The sequence below is a fragment of the Hemicordylus capensis genome, chromosome 3 (genome assembly GCF_027244095.1).
Source record: "Hemicordylus capensis ecotype Gifberg chromosome 3, rHemCap1.1.pri, whole genome shotgun sequence".
In the NCBI taxonomy this organism is placed as follows: domain Eukaryota; kingdom Metazoa; phylum Chordata; class Lepidosauria; order Squamata; family Cordylidae; genus Hemicordylus; species Hemicordylus capensis.
The window spans coordinates 302,911,643-302,927,975 of record NC_069659.1 but is presented as its reverse complement, the minus strand read 5'-3'; the positions used below and the strand labels follow the sequence as shown (position 1 = coordinate 302,927,975).

Below are 16,333 nucleotides of genomic sequence, written 5' to 3'. Positions count from 1 at the left end.
GGAGTGTGCACATGGCCCGAAGTTCCTACCTCCTCAGCAATTGGCCACATTCGGACAAAAAATGAAACTGCAGTTGAAGCAGCCTTCGATTTCAATTTGTGTACATCCAAATGCATGTAACCACAGTTTTGCCCAAAAATGGACTGGTTGTTTCACTCCCCAGACTCAATTATGTACCTTCTGTTTGTAGTGAGTTTTGCCACCTGTACCTCCAGTTCAAGCCACCTAATGGTGCAGTGGGGAAATGACTTGACTAGCAAGCCAGAGGTTGCCAGTTCAAATCCCCACTGGTATGTTTCCCAGACTATGGAAAACACCTATATTGGGCAGCAGCGATATAGGAAGATGCTGAAAGGCATCATCTCACACTGTGTGGGAGATGGCAATTGTAAACCACTCCTGTATTCTACCAAAGACAACCACAGGGCTCTGTGGGCGCCGGGAGTTGACACTGACTCGACAACACACTTTACCTTACCTCCAGTTCTTTGGTGCCAGCATTATGTCCAGATGCAGCACAACAATCCTGCTGTCCAAAACGGGAGTTGAGGGAGGAAGCTCCTCCCTTGCTCCCTCTGCTATTGGCTGCCAGGCAGGAGCAGAACCAGGCTGGCGGTGGCCAGCCACCATGTGCGGCTGCCACCATGGCCCCCTGCCCCGCCCCCCACATCTGTCATCGACGTGCCTAGCTAGCCAGGCCCCCACTGTCTGACATCACACTCCCTGTTTGGAGCTGCTCTCCCTGCATTTAAGGCAAGGAGAGTTGCTTTGGCCGCACTGCCAACAAAGTGCAGGCCAATTTTGGCTCCAAACAGGGCCACGCGGCCCCATTTGGGATTGAAATATTGCCCCCCTCATCTGACATCAGATGCGGGGGGCGTGTCTGGGGCCACGCTCGCGGCCCCTGATTGGGCGTGGCCCAGGTTCTTTGAACCAGTTCGCCCAATGGTGGCTCTGCCTCTGCTGCCGGGGCTGTTCTTCAAACAAGAAGGAAGCCCACACAGCCAGTTCCCCCTCCTCTCTGCAGTCAAGGGAGCTCTCTGTGATGTTCAAATTCAGACTGGAGAGCAGGGGAAGGGGAGAACAGAATCATGGGTTCATTGGAACTGCAGTTCTGCATTATGTGTGAATGTGGCCATTGTGTAAACTGGCTACTTGTTGCTGATCACAGCAGCACAATCACCACTCAGAACAGATATGAGGATTTGTAGACCTGTTCTAGTCACAAGAGTGCAGCCAGGACAGTCCTATTGCTTTAATGTATTTGACTGACAAATCTTACCTTTCCCCTTCACACTATCACAGAAGTTGCCTTTTGAATAATCTCTTTTCTCAAATGATCCACAGGTTCATGTGAGTGTTGCTTCTGTTTTTTCTCAAGTAATACATGACAATTAAGTTTGAAGTCAGCAAGAGGGGGATTAATGGCAATGGAGAAAAGAAGGCAAAACATTGATTAGAGACATGCAGCCATTGATCAGATCAGCTAGCAGCTTCTGGAGGCAGGAAGCCAGCCATTTTATTTTTAAAAGATTGATTTCAAGATGGATTTTTATCTTTTTATTTTACCTTTTTCTCTTATAGGGAGCTCAAGAAAATGTGAGAAACTTAACACTGAGGTTTGAATCTGCTATCCAGAGAGAAATCACTTTCTTTTTTTTTTTGCTTGATATTATCCAACTACTAGACTTGACTTTCTTGTTCTCCACCAATGTTTTTGCCAGTCTTGCACAGGTTATCTGATTGGTCAGGAACAGTTTACTCAGCGCACCAGCCTCATAGAAGCCATCAGGAACATGACATGAGAACATGGTGATAACTCAAGACTGGGCATGGATGGGTATAGCCATACCTAACAGGTTGTCCCCTTAATCATGTGGCAGATGGGAGAAACTGTGGGGGTGAAGCTTGCACAGCCACCAGCCCGAGACAGCAGTGCCACTGCTTCTGTGGACACAGCAACACCAGCATCTATGTCTTCCGGCCCTATTATTTATTTATTTATTCGATTTCTATACTGCCCTTCCAAAAATGGCTCAGGGCAGTTTACACAGAGAAATAACAAATAAATAAGATGGGTCCCTGTCCCCAGAGGGCTCACAATCTAAAAAGAAACATAAGATAGACACCAGTAACAGTCACTGGAGGTACTGTGCTGGGGGTGGATAGGGCCAATTACTCTCCCCCTGCTAAATAAAGAGAATCACCACATTAAAAGGTGCCTCTTTGCCAAGCTAGCAGGGGTTAGCATTAGCATTGCACATCATGTCAGCCATTGTAAGTTGTGTTGTGAATTCTCTCTGGTAAGAGATACCCTTCTGTTACAGCAGAGTGCACAGAGGCAAAACACAGCGGAGTCTGCCCAGGCATGCGTGTCTGCTGAGAGCAAAAGAAACTCGGAGCCAGTTCATAGTTTCAAATCAATATGAGGAGTCTTTATTGGAGAACTCCATTCTAGATAGGAAAGTGGAGAGATCGGATCTTTAATCTAGCTAGCTAGCTGGATGCAGAGAGATGCTGTCTGCATCTCTGAACACATGGTGCAGAGAGAGAGGCAAGTGTGTGTGAGAGAGAAGGAGGAGGAAGGAGGAAGGGAGGGAGGCAGGAAGGAAGTCCCTGAGAGTAGCAATCTACATATCAAAGGGATAGTGTCAGAGCAGTAGAGAGGTGGAATGACCAATGTCTTGACCCCTCTAGCCCTCTGACTCACTAGTCTGTCCCCCTCTGTCATTGAGGCATCCTACTTTAAGCATTTGCAGACTTGTACTCTTGCACAAGATCTCTGCCACTCCTTAGATGCCTGCAGCAGTGCGATGCCTGCAGCAGTGCGAGTAAATCAGAAACACCCACCTAATACTATGCGACATGTGAGCCAATAAAGCCTTCTTTTCTCACATTATAGACAGGTATGGCAGCAAGTTGTTTCGAGCTTTGGTCAGCAACTAGTTTTGCTAGAAAGCTACTCTAAGGAAGTGTTCACAAATGGCCTGCTGTAAAGTCACACTGCTACAGCTGTGGCTCATCCATCCTCTTCTTTCCCCCGTAGGATTAGCAACTGAGGGAGGAATATGACACCCATTAGAGATCCAAATGTGACCCAGGGTTCAGGTTGCTAATTTCTAGTTTAGAGCACAGAACCCTAAAGTCCTTAGCTGACACTATTCACTTGGTCTTCCAGTTCAGACAGTCACACACACACACACACACACACACACACACACACACACACACACGACATTGAGGTGAAACTATAAAACTATGGATTCAGATATTAATGTTAAAATCATTTGAAAAAGCAGACAAATAAGCCACAGGACTCAGACTATAGTGTTTCCACACAAAGAGGTCCCATTGACATAAATGATAGCCACCTGTGAGGAAGGAAAAACAGGAATCAAAGGATTGTGACCACAAAATTACAAAGACTCCTTTCCCCCCACCTTGTGCTCCCATCCAGGTATATTGTTAGCTTAAAGATGAACAGAAGGGTCTTCAAAGCACAGCATGTATGGAACTCAGTGAAATGATTTGAACTTACCCATTGCAAACTCACTTTGTATTTGTAGGTATAGATATGGATTCACATAGATAGCAAGAAAAATTCTTTTCACTTAGAAATGGTTTAGCAGCAAGAGCCTTGCAATCAGAAATGTCGAAGAATGTTTTGTAGCAAGTGGACTTGCAACTGCACTGCTCCCAGAAGATCATTTAAGTTGTGTCAGTTCATTGACCCAATAGACCACTATGACTCCATTGGATCGATGACCTGCAAAATAAAGTATTTCCAGTTGAGGCCTGAAATGATATTGTGTTAACAGCACCTGCATTGACAGAGTTTTTTGAATCAGTGGGGATCTGCACAATTTAGACTGACTTTTGAATCTGACGGAGACATTATTGCCTATTGTATTATTAAGCACTGACTTCAGTGTCTCTTCATAGACTTTGACATGCTTCACTATAAAAACGCAGGAGGTGCCACAACCATCTGTTATATTGACATTTTTCCTAATATTATCTTCTTGGTTGGCAGAATACAATGTAATTGTAATGTTCCTAATTACACCCATGCCTGAGAAGGCACAAAAGACCCAGTGTTGGCTGTTGAGTATATACATGTGTAGGGAATTCCTGAAATAGAGCTCATTAAAAATTTTTTTAAAAAAAAACCCTCCAAAGGAAACTACCTACAAAGCTAGCAATCAAGTGCAATTACATATTTGATATGAATGAGAAAAATCCCTATATAAAAAATTATGATGCTCTTGTGAGGAAAATAATCACAAAATTGGAGCTGAAAGAGGACTCTGGGGGAAGTCTTTTAGTTCAAACCTTTTCACTTAAGCAGGAAGTACCATCCCTAAAGCATCCAGACATTCTTGAAATTCATCCGGACTATTATTTTAATTCCCTCAGTTTCCATTGGCATTAGCCCATCTTAACTGTCAGGATATTTTATGACTAGCTAGTAGGATACAATAATTCCTTGTCTTATTATATATGTGTAAATATAAACCTCTTTAAGTTTTCTTTTGCTGAGTATATTGAGTTCCTCCAGCAATTTCTTTTGTCACACCTAATACAATTTCTGCATTGTACAAGCTATCTTTCTTTAGTATGGTGAACAAAACTTGACAAACTTGATCCACATGAAGCCTAAAAAGTGCCAAACAGGAGCATACTGAAGTGTCCCCAAGGGCGGATTAAGCGTTTTGCTATCGATCAGCAAAAAGGCTTTTGCCACCCTTTTAACTAAAAAAAGGGGGTTGCCTTTTTTTTTTCTAGGTAAAAGGGGGAGCTTTATCTTAGCCTACTCCAGCCTTGCTGCAGCTGCCGCTGCCCACAGAAAGGGGTGGCAAAATTTGAGAAGGGGCAAAATTTTCTGCTCCTCAAATTTTGCCACCATAGGCAAAAGCCTACTCTGCCTCTCCGTTAATCCACCACTGAGTATCCCATACCTTAAACCCTGGTGGCTCCAACCCAAAATGGCATTTGCCTTTCATTCAGCAGCAACAAATCACTAGCCAAGAATTAATCTGTTGTTTATTATAAGTAAATTTCAACAATGGCAGCAAAAAAAAAAAAAAAAGGCTATACTGGAACCACAAAGAAGGGTAAATGCAAATGCTGGGGGCAGAGTGAACTTAAGACCACATTTCACATTTCTAAAATGTTTATTTCTAATATTTTACAGGAATAATCCTATCCTAAACATAAAAGGAAGTGTACTCATGGGGACAGTTGGATAGATTTGTAAAGGAAAGCGCTTTGAGCATGTAAAAAGTGCATTTTCTTCAAGCTTATGAACTTGAAGAGGTCCAGTAGTGGGAGTGGGGTGGGGTGCAATTAAGGCAGTGTTGAATGCCCGCCCCCCTGCCATTCCCTTTCAGCAATTTGTCAAAGAATCATGCTGAATGGAGGGGGGAAGAATTCTGATTGAGAACAAAGTGATACGTTAAGCATTGCCCACAATTCCAATTGGTTTCATTTATCCACAATGACATTGTTAATCTTATGGGCTACATAGTGTTTTGTGACTTCAAGTTCACTACAAATTCACTGCCAACACAACCAGGTATGAAGATAGAGGAGGGGGCACTTCCCAGTGTATTGTTGTGAACTGCCATGAGCCACTTTGGAAGGGCGGTATATAAATCGAATGCATGAATGCATGAATGAATGAATGAATATTGCACAGAGTGTCACATGTATGACTATTTGCTCCATGGGCAAAAGTCATGGGTGCGTGCTCGGTTCAAGGAGCTCGGTTCAAGGAGCTCCTGGCTCTCAGGGAACAGGTTCGTTCCCTCGAGACCAATGTGGTGGATCTGGAGAATTGTTCAGAGAGACAGAGAGGCATGCGGACGAGACCCACTCCAAGGCTGATAGCTCCTCTGCTGTCAGGGAGAACAAAGGTCTTGGGGAAGGAGGACATCAGTCTGAGGAAGAGGGAAATGCTCCTTTAGAAGGGACCTCTTCCATGGATGATGAGCCCATATCCTCTCGCACAGGGGATACTCCTCAAGTGGGTGGGGGCCTCCTTGTAGTTGGTAATTCACTCATTAGAGGTATAGAAAGATGGGTTTGTGAACTGTGTGTTGACCGCACGGTGACTTGCCTGCCTGGTGCGAATGTTGTGCACATCACGCAGCATCTAGATAGGCTGTTAGGCAGTGCTGGGGATGAGACAGCTGTCATAGTGCACGTCAGCACCAACAATGTGAGGAAATGTAGTCTGAAGGTCCTGGAAGCCAAATTTAGGCTAATAGGTAGCATATTAAAGTCCAGGACCCCCAAGGTAGCATTCTCAGAAATGCTAGCTGTTCCATACGCTGGTACAGTGAAACAGGCATAGCTGAGGGGTTTCAATGTGTGCATGAGACGTTGGTGCCAGGAGGAGGGGTTTAGATTTGTTAGGCACTGGGATACATTTTGGGGAAAGCAAGGCCTGTACAAAAGGGATGGGCTGCACTTGAACCAAGATGGAAACAGACTGCTGGCGCTTAAAATCAAAAAGGCTGCAGAGCAGCTTTTAAAATGATGCCTGTGGAATAGCTCTCAGGACCTGGGCAGTATCTGGTTTGGCAAATGCCACCCTTTAAAGTGTGAGGGTGTAAAGGATTCAGATCAAACAGAAGGGGACAGAGCAGAACCATATAAAGAGCAGACAGAAGGCTGTGCTAGCTGGTCAAAGAGCCAAAAGAAAGATAGCATCCACCAGGTAAGAGATTCAGTGTATAGGTGCTTATATGCCAATGCCAGAAGCCTCCGAGCCAAGATGGGTGAGCTAGGGTGCTTGGTTGGTAACACAGAAATAGATATATTGGTCATAACAGAAACATGGTAGAACAGTGAGAACCAGTGGGACACTGTTATCCCTGGATATAAACTCTATAGAAAGGACAGGGAGGGGCACCTTGGAGGTGGAGTAACACTGTATGTTAAAGAAGGGATAGAATCTAACAAGGTAGAAAATCTAAGAGGACTGGAGTCCTCCACAGAAACTCAGGGTGTGACAATACAAGGCCTGAAAGGAAATTTGCTACTGGGGACGTGCTATTACCCTCTGGGTCAAAACGCTGACAGTGACTGTGAGTTGCAGCAGGAAATCAGGGCAGCATCAAGGAGAGGCATGGCAGTAATAATGGGTGTGTGTGGATAAAGGTTGACATAGTATACCCGGACTTCGAAAAAGCTTTCAACCAAGTTCCTCATCAAAGACTCTTGAGAAAACTTAGCAGTTGTGGGATAAGGGGACAAGCACATGTGTGGATTGTTAACTGATTGAAGGACAGGAAACAGAGAGTAGGTATAAATGGAGAGTTTTAACAATGGAGGGAAGTAAGAAGTGGGGTCCCCCAGGGATCTGTACTGGGACTGGTGCTTTTGATTTATTCATAAATAATCTAGAAGTAGGGGTAAGCAGCAAGGGGGGCAAATTTGCAGATGATACCAAACTCTTTTGGGTAGTTAAATCCAAAACAGATTGTGAGGAGCTCCAAAGGGATCTCTCCAAACTAGGTGAGTGGGAAACAAAGTGGCAAATGTGGTTCATTGTTGGCAAGTGTAACATGATGCACATTGGGATGAAAAACCCCAACTTTGAGTACACGCAGATGGGAACTGAGCTGTCGGTGACTGACCAAGAGAGGGATCTTGAGGTCATGGTGGACAGCTCGTTGAACGTGTTGACTCAATGTGCGGCAACTGTGAAAAAGGCCAATTCCGTGCTAGGGATCATTAGGAAGGGGATTGAAAATAAAACACCTAATATTAGAATGCCCTTATACAAAATGATGGTGCAGCTACTAGGGTTGTGCATTTTGTATTTTTTCTGTTTCGATTTGTACCAAATCTGAATCAATCCCATTTTGTATTTTGTCCAAAATTAAGCCTTCCAAATCACTCCAGTTTTGTTTTATATCTGAATTAATCTGAATCCGAATTAATTCAGATTTAAAAGTGAGTCATATGGTCAAAAGAGTGGGTGGGGGTTATAGTGCCCAATGAGTGGAAGCTACCACAAAATTTGCAAAGGAATTGGGCAAACTGCTGATTTTTGGTTAATTTTTGAAGTTTGTGTGTCTTTCAGATTTTCTCCATAGGGTATGATGTTGGTTTCAGGAAATATATAGCTTCACGCGGGGTGGGGGGAAAGGGTGGCCCAGAGTGGAGTGTGGTTGGTGGTAGTGCCCAGTTGGTGCAAGGAAGCTACCATAATTTTTTCAGAGGAATTTGGCAAAGGGCTGATTTTTAAAGAATTAATGAAGTTACATGTCTTTCAGATTTTCCTTGTAAGGTATAATAGAGGTTTCTGCAGTCCCATAACTCCACTTGAGGGGCACTGTCATGGCCCAGAGCAAGTGGCGGTGTAGTGCACATTGGGTGCCACCCACCCACATGGGTTGCCAACCCATGAAATATAGGGTTTAGTTCTAGAGGTGTTCTGAGAGTAGATTCTCTAGTAGCATATGAGAGTGGATTCATGGTTTTTCATTAAAAATCTCATTTACTACCAGAGAATCTAAACTCAACACCTCAGAAACAACAAAGCCCAGTACCCCAATTGGTTAGCAATCCAGTAGGTTGGTTGGCACCCTCTGTGCACTACACCACCACTCGCTTCGGGCCATCCCAGTGCCCCCCAGGTGGAGTTATGGGGCTGCTGAAACTTCCATTATTCCCTATGGGGAAAAATCTTAAAGATGTGTAAACCTCAAAAATTGCTAAGAAATCAGCCCTTTGCCCTATTTGTAATCTGGGTGCACCACCCTTGGGGCACTGCCACCCACCTCACTGTTTTGCCCCTGAAGCCCCACATGAACAAGTTGAAAGAGTGAAGAGAATAATCAATGAGCCAGCGTGGTGTAGTGGTTAGAGTGCTGGACTAGGACCGGGGAGACCCGAGTTCAAATCCCCATTCAGCCATGATACTAGCTGGGTGACTCTGGGCCATTCACTTCTCTCAGCATAACCTACTTCACAGGGTTGTTGTGAGGAGAAACCTAAGTATGTAGTACACTGCTCTGGGCTCCTTGGAGGAAGAGTGGGATATAAAATGTAAAAAAATAAAATAAAACTGCCTTGGTACTATGGAACAGCTTCAAATGTTCATTTAATTGAACTGGAGTGAGCCGTAGCCCAAACAAACTGTATTTTGTTTTATTGTGTTTTAGTATTGTTGTACTGGATATATTTGTTATTTCTATTTCTGCTGGCCAATGGCTGTACTAAAATTGATGATGATGAATCAGCCTACTGTTCAGAATTGTTGAGATTTATCATCACTGCATTTAAGAAAGTGCAAACCATGGGTTATGGTTCCAAAAAGAGAGAAGCAACTAAGATTCCTGGGGATGTCAATAGATTGACAGGGGTATTCCCCATCCCGCTCCTTTTGTCTCCTGTAGTCCCATGTGGATGACCTGTCCCTGCAATGGCAACAGTTGTGAACCACTGGCTTAGACATCATGTCCCACCAAATTACATTGTGGCCTAAATTACATTAGACTGCTCAACTTGGGCATTAAAATTTAGACACCACTATAACTCATAAAAATCAGAAGACAAACAAAATAGCTCTTCAAAAGATGATCAGGGGCCTAGAGCACCTTTCTTATGAGGCAAGGCTACAACACCGGGGGCTATTTAGTTTAGAAAAAAGACTACTGAGGGGAGACATGATAGAGGTCTATAAAATCAGGCATGGTGTGGAGAAAGTGGATAGAGAGAAATTCTTCTCCCTCTCCCATAACACTAGAACCAGGGGTCATCCCATGAGATTGATTGCCAGGAAATTTAGGACCAACAAACGAAAGTATTTTTTCACACAACACATAATCAACTTGTGGAATTCTCTGCCACAAGATGTGGTGTTAGCTACTAGTTTAGATCACTTTAAGAGGTGTTTGGATAACTTCATGGAGGAGAGGTCTATTAATGGCTACTAGTCTGAGGGCTACAGGCCACCTCCAGCCTCAGAGACAGGATGCCTCTGAATACTAGTTGCAGGGGAGTAACAGCAGGACAGAGGCTCCTGCCTGTGTGAAACAGGATGCTGGTCTAGATGGGCCTTGGGCCTGATCCAGCAGGACTGTTCTTATGTTACATAATCCCTGACTGGCTAGGATCACTCTAAAGAAAGAGAAATCAGGGAGGAGTTGGAAATTGAGCTGAGCAGCAGGAAACAAGGGAACAATGGCTGACATACCATGCAGTGCACCATCCTCCGAAGAGGGATGTGCACAGTGGGAATGCTAACAGGGATTCCCAGATGTTATTGACTACAACTCCCAGAATCCCCAAGCAAAAGACATTGCAGCCAGCGGTTCTGGGAGTTGTAGTCAACAACATCTGGGAATCCCTGTTAGAGGGAACATTGGATGTGCATGGGCAGTGTGAGAGCCAGTCAAGAGCCTGTCCTCTCTGGCAGTGGAAGTGGGGGAGGCTCTGAGCATCCTCAGCTGTGCAAAATAACTGCTATGCTGCTGCGCCCATTATTTCCAATGGCAGTAGCAGCACAGCAGCAATTATGCACAACTAAGTGTGCACAGAAACTCCCCTGTCTCTGGTCTTGGCTGGCTCTCAAGCTGTGCTCACATTCCTCTTTGATGGATGGCATGCTGTGTGTTATGTCAGCCAATGGTTGTGAATAATCACTAAAAAGACAGCATTAGGCAATTTCAAGATATATTTTGACTCCTTCTGAAAACACTACTTCCATCCTGAAAAAGAAAATGGTTGGCAATTTGACACAGCCCTAAGATAACATCTATGGGCCTCTTCAGACATTAGTTGTTCAAAGAATTCTATCTGAGGAGAGACCAGAAGTGGGTCGCATGTTTGTGCAGAACATTCTGGAAGTGGTGCACTCAATCTGCACAGCTTTCCACATGGAACACTGTCTCTGTATTTATGATTGTGAGTTGCATGTATCAAATGGACGTCTCAGGGCCAAACTAATTAGAAAGCAGAAGCCATGTTGGTTGTTTACATGTCCATTCTATTCATGTATAAAGTGAAGGTGGAACCTAACTTAAACAACAGAAGGTTCATGAGGTGAGAGAAGCTAGATTTTTTTGTTTACTTCACAGTGGACCATCACCCCAAATCCATTTTACCTAGCCCATCTCCAATATCAGAATTGAGCTAGGTTGAGAGAAATGTGCTTGAGGCAATGGGCCATAGGGATGTCAGGTGGGGAAGGGTTCAGCTTTTCTCACCTGTGTACCTCTTTCAAGCCATACTCTGGTTTTATCCTGAATGGGGCAGAAATGTGAATGGGGCAGCTCAAGGTCTTTGGGGAAGGCACCTGAGGCAAAGCATCAAATGCCTCCTTGCCCCACCAAAGCACATTTCTCCTCTCCGCTCCCAGTGAGTATTTCCCTGCCTTTCTCTTCCATTCCACCCACTGAAGTGTGCCTTCTTTCATCTCATCTCCACCTACTGAGGTATGTACTATGTGTGGGCCACCCACCCATGGCTCTTACTAATGACACCGCTGGCTCTTCTGCATCTGTCTACTCTTCCTTCTGGAAGAGTAGGTGGAGAAGAGTGTGGGGAGAAGCTCTAAACCATCAATATTATCTCCTTCTTTCAAAAGAAGGAGGAGAGGAGAGATGGAGGATGAGCCATTGCAGCAGTGGCTAAGTGGTGCCTGCATAGAGCACATCCTGATGGAGTGGAGAAGAGAGTCTTCTGTGAAGGAAGTGGGAAATAACCTCTTCCCACTCTTGAGCAGACAAGCAGGTGAGATAGTGCCATGGTTGTAGCCCCATGGTAGCAGAGCAATTGTACCTGTTGCCTCCCACATCTACCACCTGAGACAACCACCTCATCACAGAAGGGCTGGCCCTGCATGGCCCTGCATCACATCTAGTTCAGCCCTCAGACAGAAAGGGCTCTTCAACTTAAGAGTCTATCAGCTCTGACTTTTAAAGCTCCCCATGTATCTGGCAACTAATATTTGTTATAAGGGCCAATTTCTACCTGAAGACAATGGAGGGGTATAAATCATTGAAACACTTTATGTCAGGTGATTAAGTCTAGCTTATTGCAGTATAAATGAAATCAAAAGTTGTCCGGCTAGTTTTTCCTCCCTTTTACCTTATTTCGAAATGCCAGGAATGAAGCTATCCATACTGCTTTGAGTATTTTACAATTTGTCTCCAGAGACCTTCTGACAAGTGTCTACATCTTATATGATAAAGCTTTCCCCCCACTCTTCTTCGGTATGTTTGCAGCTGCCAGCAGGAAGAAAATAGCATTACATCTGGAGACCTGTGATAGCAAGAAATCGCTTCTTTAATGAAATCTGAAGCTGACCTCAGCCCTATCACAATCTGAAAGGAAGCTACCCAACCTTCCAGTTACTGACAAAGCAAATACTTCCAGAATAGTGTTGGAGCAGTGTTATTATAACAATGACTGTGCCAAGGAAGCACCTGAACATGCAATGTTATCATGCCACTTGGCTGCTGCTCTCCTGAATATAGAACTGTCTGTGCATAGCAACACCAAGACCTTAACACAGACACATTAAGTTGCCAGAGATTTTGGAGGCTTCAATTGTATTCACATAAATGAAATTCATTTATGTCAATTTTTTCCCCTGAGTCTTTGGCAATAAACCTCAAATCCCCACACTAGAGCTAGCCACAAGTTTATTCAAGCTACATGGGGTGACTCTTAAAAGTTTAGCCTGAGAGTACACAATAAGCAAATGAGTTAAAGATTTATATGAAGCAAAGGCCAGTAGAGAAGAACAACATGCAGCAGGAACCCCCAAAGTTGTTTAAATATGTGCAGAAAAACTTTCCTCAAGCTATATCAAATCAATCTGGACCACAGTTTCACAAAACTGGGTCTGATGAAAGCCATTCAGACAAATCAAATGTACAAGTAGTATGAGGATGACCTCGCTTGGCAGCAGTTCATTTGAAAAGTGTCTTAGTGGACAAAACATAGAACATGAGCAACATGGAACATGAGCAAATAGTGTATGCTGCTGCTAAAAAAGCTAATACAATCTTAGGCTGCATAACATCCAGACCAGATCGTGAGAAGTAAACATTCCATTCTCTTATGCCATGGTCAGACTTCTCTTGGGAGTCGGGTGCAGCAGTGATGGTGCAGAGCGTTGTTGGCAAGGAGCTTCCCATGCCTTCACTAGAAGCACGGACAGAGTAGTGGGTAACATGCAGTCAGCAAGCTCACATCCCACTTGGCTGAGAGTGAGGTATGTAAGCCCCTGGGTCTAGTACTGGGCACCACATTGTAAGAAAGACATTGAAAAACTGGAATGAGCTCACAGAAGAGCAGTAAAGATGATGAGAGATCCAGAAACTAAATCCTATGAGGAATGGTTGAAGGAGCTGCGTATGTTTAGCCTGAAGAAGAGAAGACAAAGGGGAGATCTGATTTCCATCTTCAAATATCTGAGGGCTGTCAAACAGAGGAAAGATCAAACTTGTTCGCTTTTGCTCCTGAGGGCAGAACTAGAATCCATGGGTTGAAATTACAGGGATGGCAATTTAGGCTAGGCATTAGGAGGAATTTCCTATCTGTAAGAGCTTTTTGACAGTAGAGCAATCTGCCTCGTGCAGTTGGGCTCTCTTTTGCTAAAGGCTGTCAGACAAAGGCTGGCTAGCCATCTCTTGGGGGTGCTGTAGCAGCCATATGACTTTAGAAATGTTTAAGGTGGTAGCATTATCAGTACTTGCACACAGGAGATAATTGACTCAGAAATATTGCAGTCTATGGACATTTCCTAAGGTTTGCCCATCAGCTAGTGTTATATTTCTGCTCATTTTGGCACTTCAGCAATCTGTAATTTTGAATGAGATCCTGAGCTTCATAATGAGCCTTTGTATAGCTGCTATAGGTAGAATATATCTTTTTGAATGGCAAAAAGAATGAGCACATATTTTAGGAGAAGTGTGACCTTGAACAAATTTTCAGAGGGATATGGCTCTGCCCCCAGTGATGTGTGTGTGTGTGTGTGTGTGTGTGTGTGTGTGTGTGTGTGTAATGACTGTAGATACTTAAGATATATAATGACTTTGCAAAATATCCACAAAATCCTTGCAATTTGCATATGCCAAGTTTGGTTGATCTGGCATTTAACAACCCAGAAATAAAAATAAGGGAGATGGTTAGGCTGAAATTTTCTCTCACATGTTAGTTTTCCACATCTGGGAAACATTCAAATCTGGGAGAGCATTCAAACATGTTACTTCCCACCTGGACTCTGAAGCAGTATCATCAGCAAGCTTTATGGTATTTCATGTGCTAAATCCATGCATTTGAATACACTCTGGCATATTTTTCTCTCTAACCTCACCAGGTCCTCCATCCTTCTTTTTCCTAAGCTGAATAGCATGTGGGTTAAGGCAGTCAGCAGCACAATGCTACTTAAACTAAACATTTACCACTGGTTTGATCTGATGCCCAACAACCAGGTAAAGATTTGGCTGCTCCATCATCACAGTCAGCCTCTAACTGTGAAAGAGACATTGTCTGGCTTCCAGGCATGGAGCCCGCTAAGCGGCAGCCTGGGTCCAGCCCCACTCGGCAGCCCCCTCCACATTCGCCCGTGAGCGTGATGCCATGTGCACGGGGGTATGGCTCGGGCTCCAGAGGAGTCCAGAGCAAACAACCTCCTCCTATGCATGGACCACCGAGAGCCTGGGCAAACTCTCTTATTTCAGGCAGTGCCGACTGCCCAATAGGATGTTTTTCCCTTTCTCTCCTTCTCTGGAGGGAGAGAAAGGGGGAAACGACCAATTGGGCTGCCGACACTGCTTGAAATGACAAGCTGAGGGCTCGGTCGAGCTCTCAGCAGCCCAGACCATGTCCCTTTGCATGTGACATCGCGCGCAATTAGCCTTTTCCCCAACCACAGTTGAGGAAGCTCCTCCCATGCTCCAGCTGCTATTGGCTGTGCAGGCTGTCCTTCATAAAAGAAGGAAGCTGCATAGCCAGCTCTCCCACCTCTCTGCAGTCTCACTGACTGCAGAGAGGACACTCTCCAGTATGTCTAAATGTGGATGGGAGAGCAGTGGGGAGGGGGGCATGGAACTGCAGGTCCATTGGACTCGTGGTTCCGCATTAGGTCCAAAGATGGCCTCTGTTTCTTGGTGAGTTTATCTGTATGGGATATCAACTATAATAAACATTTTAATTAGAAAATACATTTTTAATCCTTCTGCACCCAGACTGTGCACAGAATTCAAATAGGACTTTTACTTGTTTGCAGAAATTTTGAATTTAAAAATGAATCCAACAATCTCAGATTTGCTTAACTTATGCAGCATACATTTCAGAGGCGGGCTCTCACAAAACAGCTCACCACTAAAATGTACATTCTTTCTTCTGGAATCTTTCTTTTTATATTTTAGAAAGGTCATTGCAAAATCATTTTCTTTCTGACTCCCAGCTTCAGAAATCTATTTCCTGTCTGTGTTTTGTCCTCTTGAACCCTGGTAATGAAGGTAAAGTTTGACTTAGGTTATCTCACTGACCCTTAGACTTTATTATCTTAGAAGCCATAAACTTTACCCAAAGGAATATAAAAAGGACAACATTATGGCACATTCTTTTTGCAGATCCTCCTTCCAAGTTCCACATCTGATCTGTCCTTGGATTTAAACTGCTAGCTGCAATGCCTGCTGATTACAATGGAACATGGGAAATGGAATCGAATGAAAACTTTGAAGGTTACATGATTGCATTAGGTAAATATTACTTCAGTTTCAAGTAACGCCTTTAAAATATTACAGGCTTGCTGACCAGTTTTAACAGCGGTACATATAGGTAAGCTCAGTGGATACAATAGGGTTCCTGGTAAGTTTGTTGCAGCCCTAGCCTAGCCTTTCTCTTGCTTGGCAATCCTTGTCTTTCTCTTGCATTTCCCCTGTGTATAAAAATGTGTCAGACAAATTCAAGTCCTTGTATTTTTATAATATATCTGGAGAAACCTGAAAGATAGCTGAACAAGTAAGCAGGAATTCTAGAGCAGCAAAGGTGAGCAGCACTTATGAAACCTGCAAATGGATCAGAAGACTTGCTCCAGGGTTGTCTGGTAAGGTTAATGGGAAGCTCTCTGTGGCTCAATTCCCAATTCCTGTTTGGCATTGGCAATGCAGCAAACTAGAAGCAGGATAATTCAGACATTTTATTTTATTTTATTTTACTTATACATTTACATCTCACTTTTCCTTCAAGGAGTTCAGAGCTGTGTACATGGTTATGTTTCTCCTCACAACAACCCTGTGAGGTAGGTCAGGCTGAGAGATACATGACTGGCCCAGAGTCACCCAGTGAGGTTCATGGC

The 16,333-nt window shown here is 44.0% G+C and overlaps 1 protein-coding gene across 1 annotated transcript in view; it reads left to right on the top strand.

The window, feature by feature from the left end:
• LOC128350291 (retinol-binding protein 2-like) overlaps positions 1–16,333 on the top strand; it is a 57,220-nt gene that overhangs the window by 17,737 nt on the left and 23,150 nt on the right. Inside the window, exon 2 of the mRNA XM_053308361.1 lies at positions 15,606–15,734. Within this exon, the coding sequence (XP_053164336.1) occupies positions 15,662–15,734 (73 nt within the window). The 5' untranslated portion in view covers positions 15,606–15,661. The remainder of the gene's footprint in view (positions 1–15,605; positions 15,735–16,333) is intronic.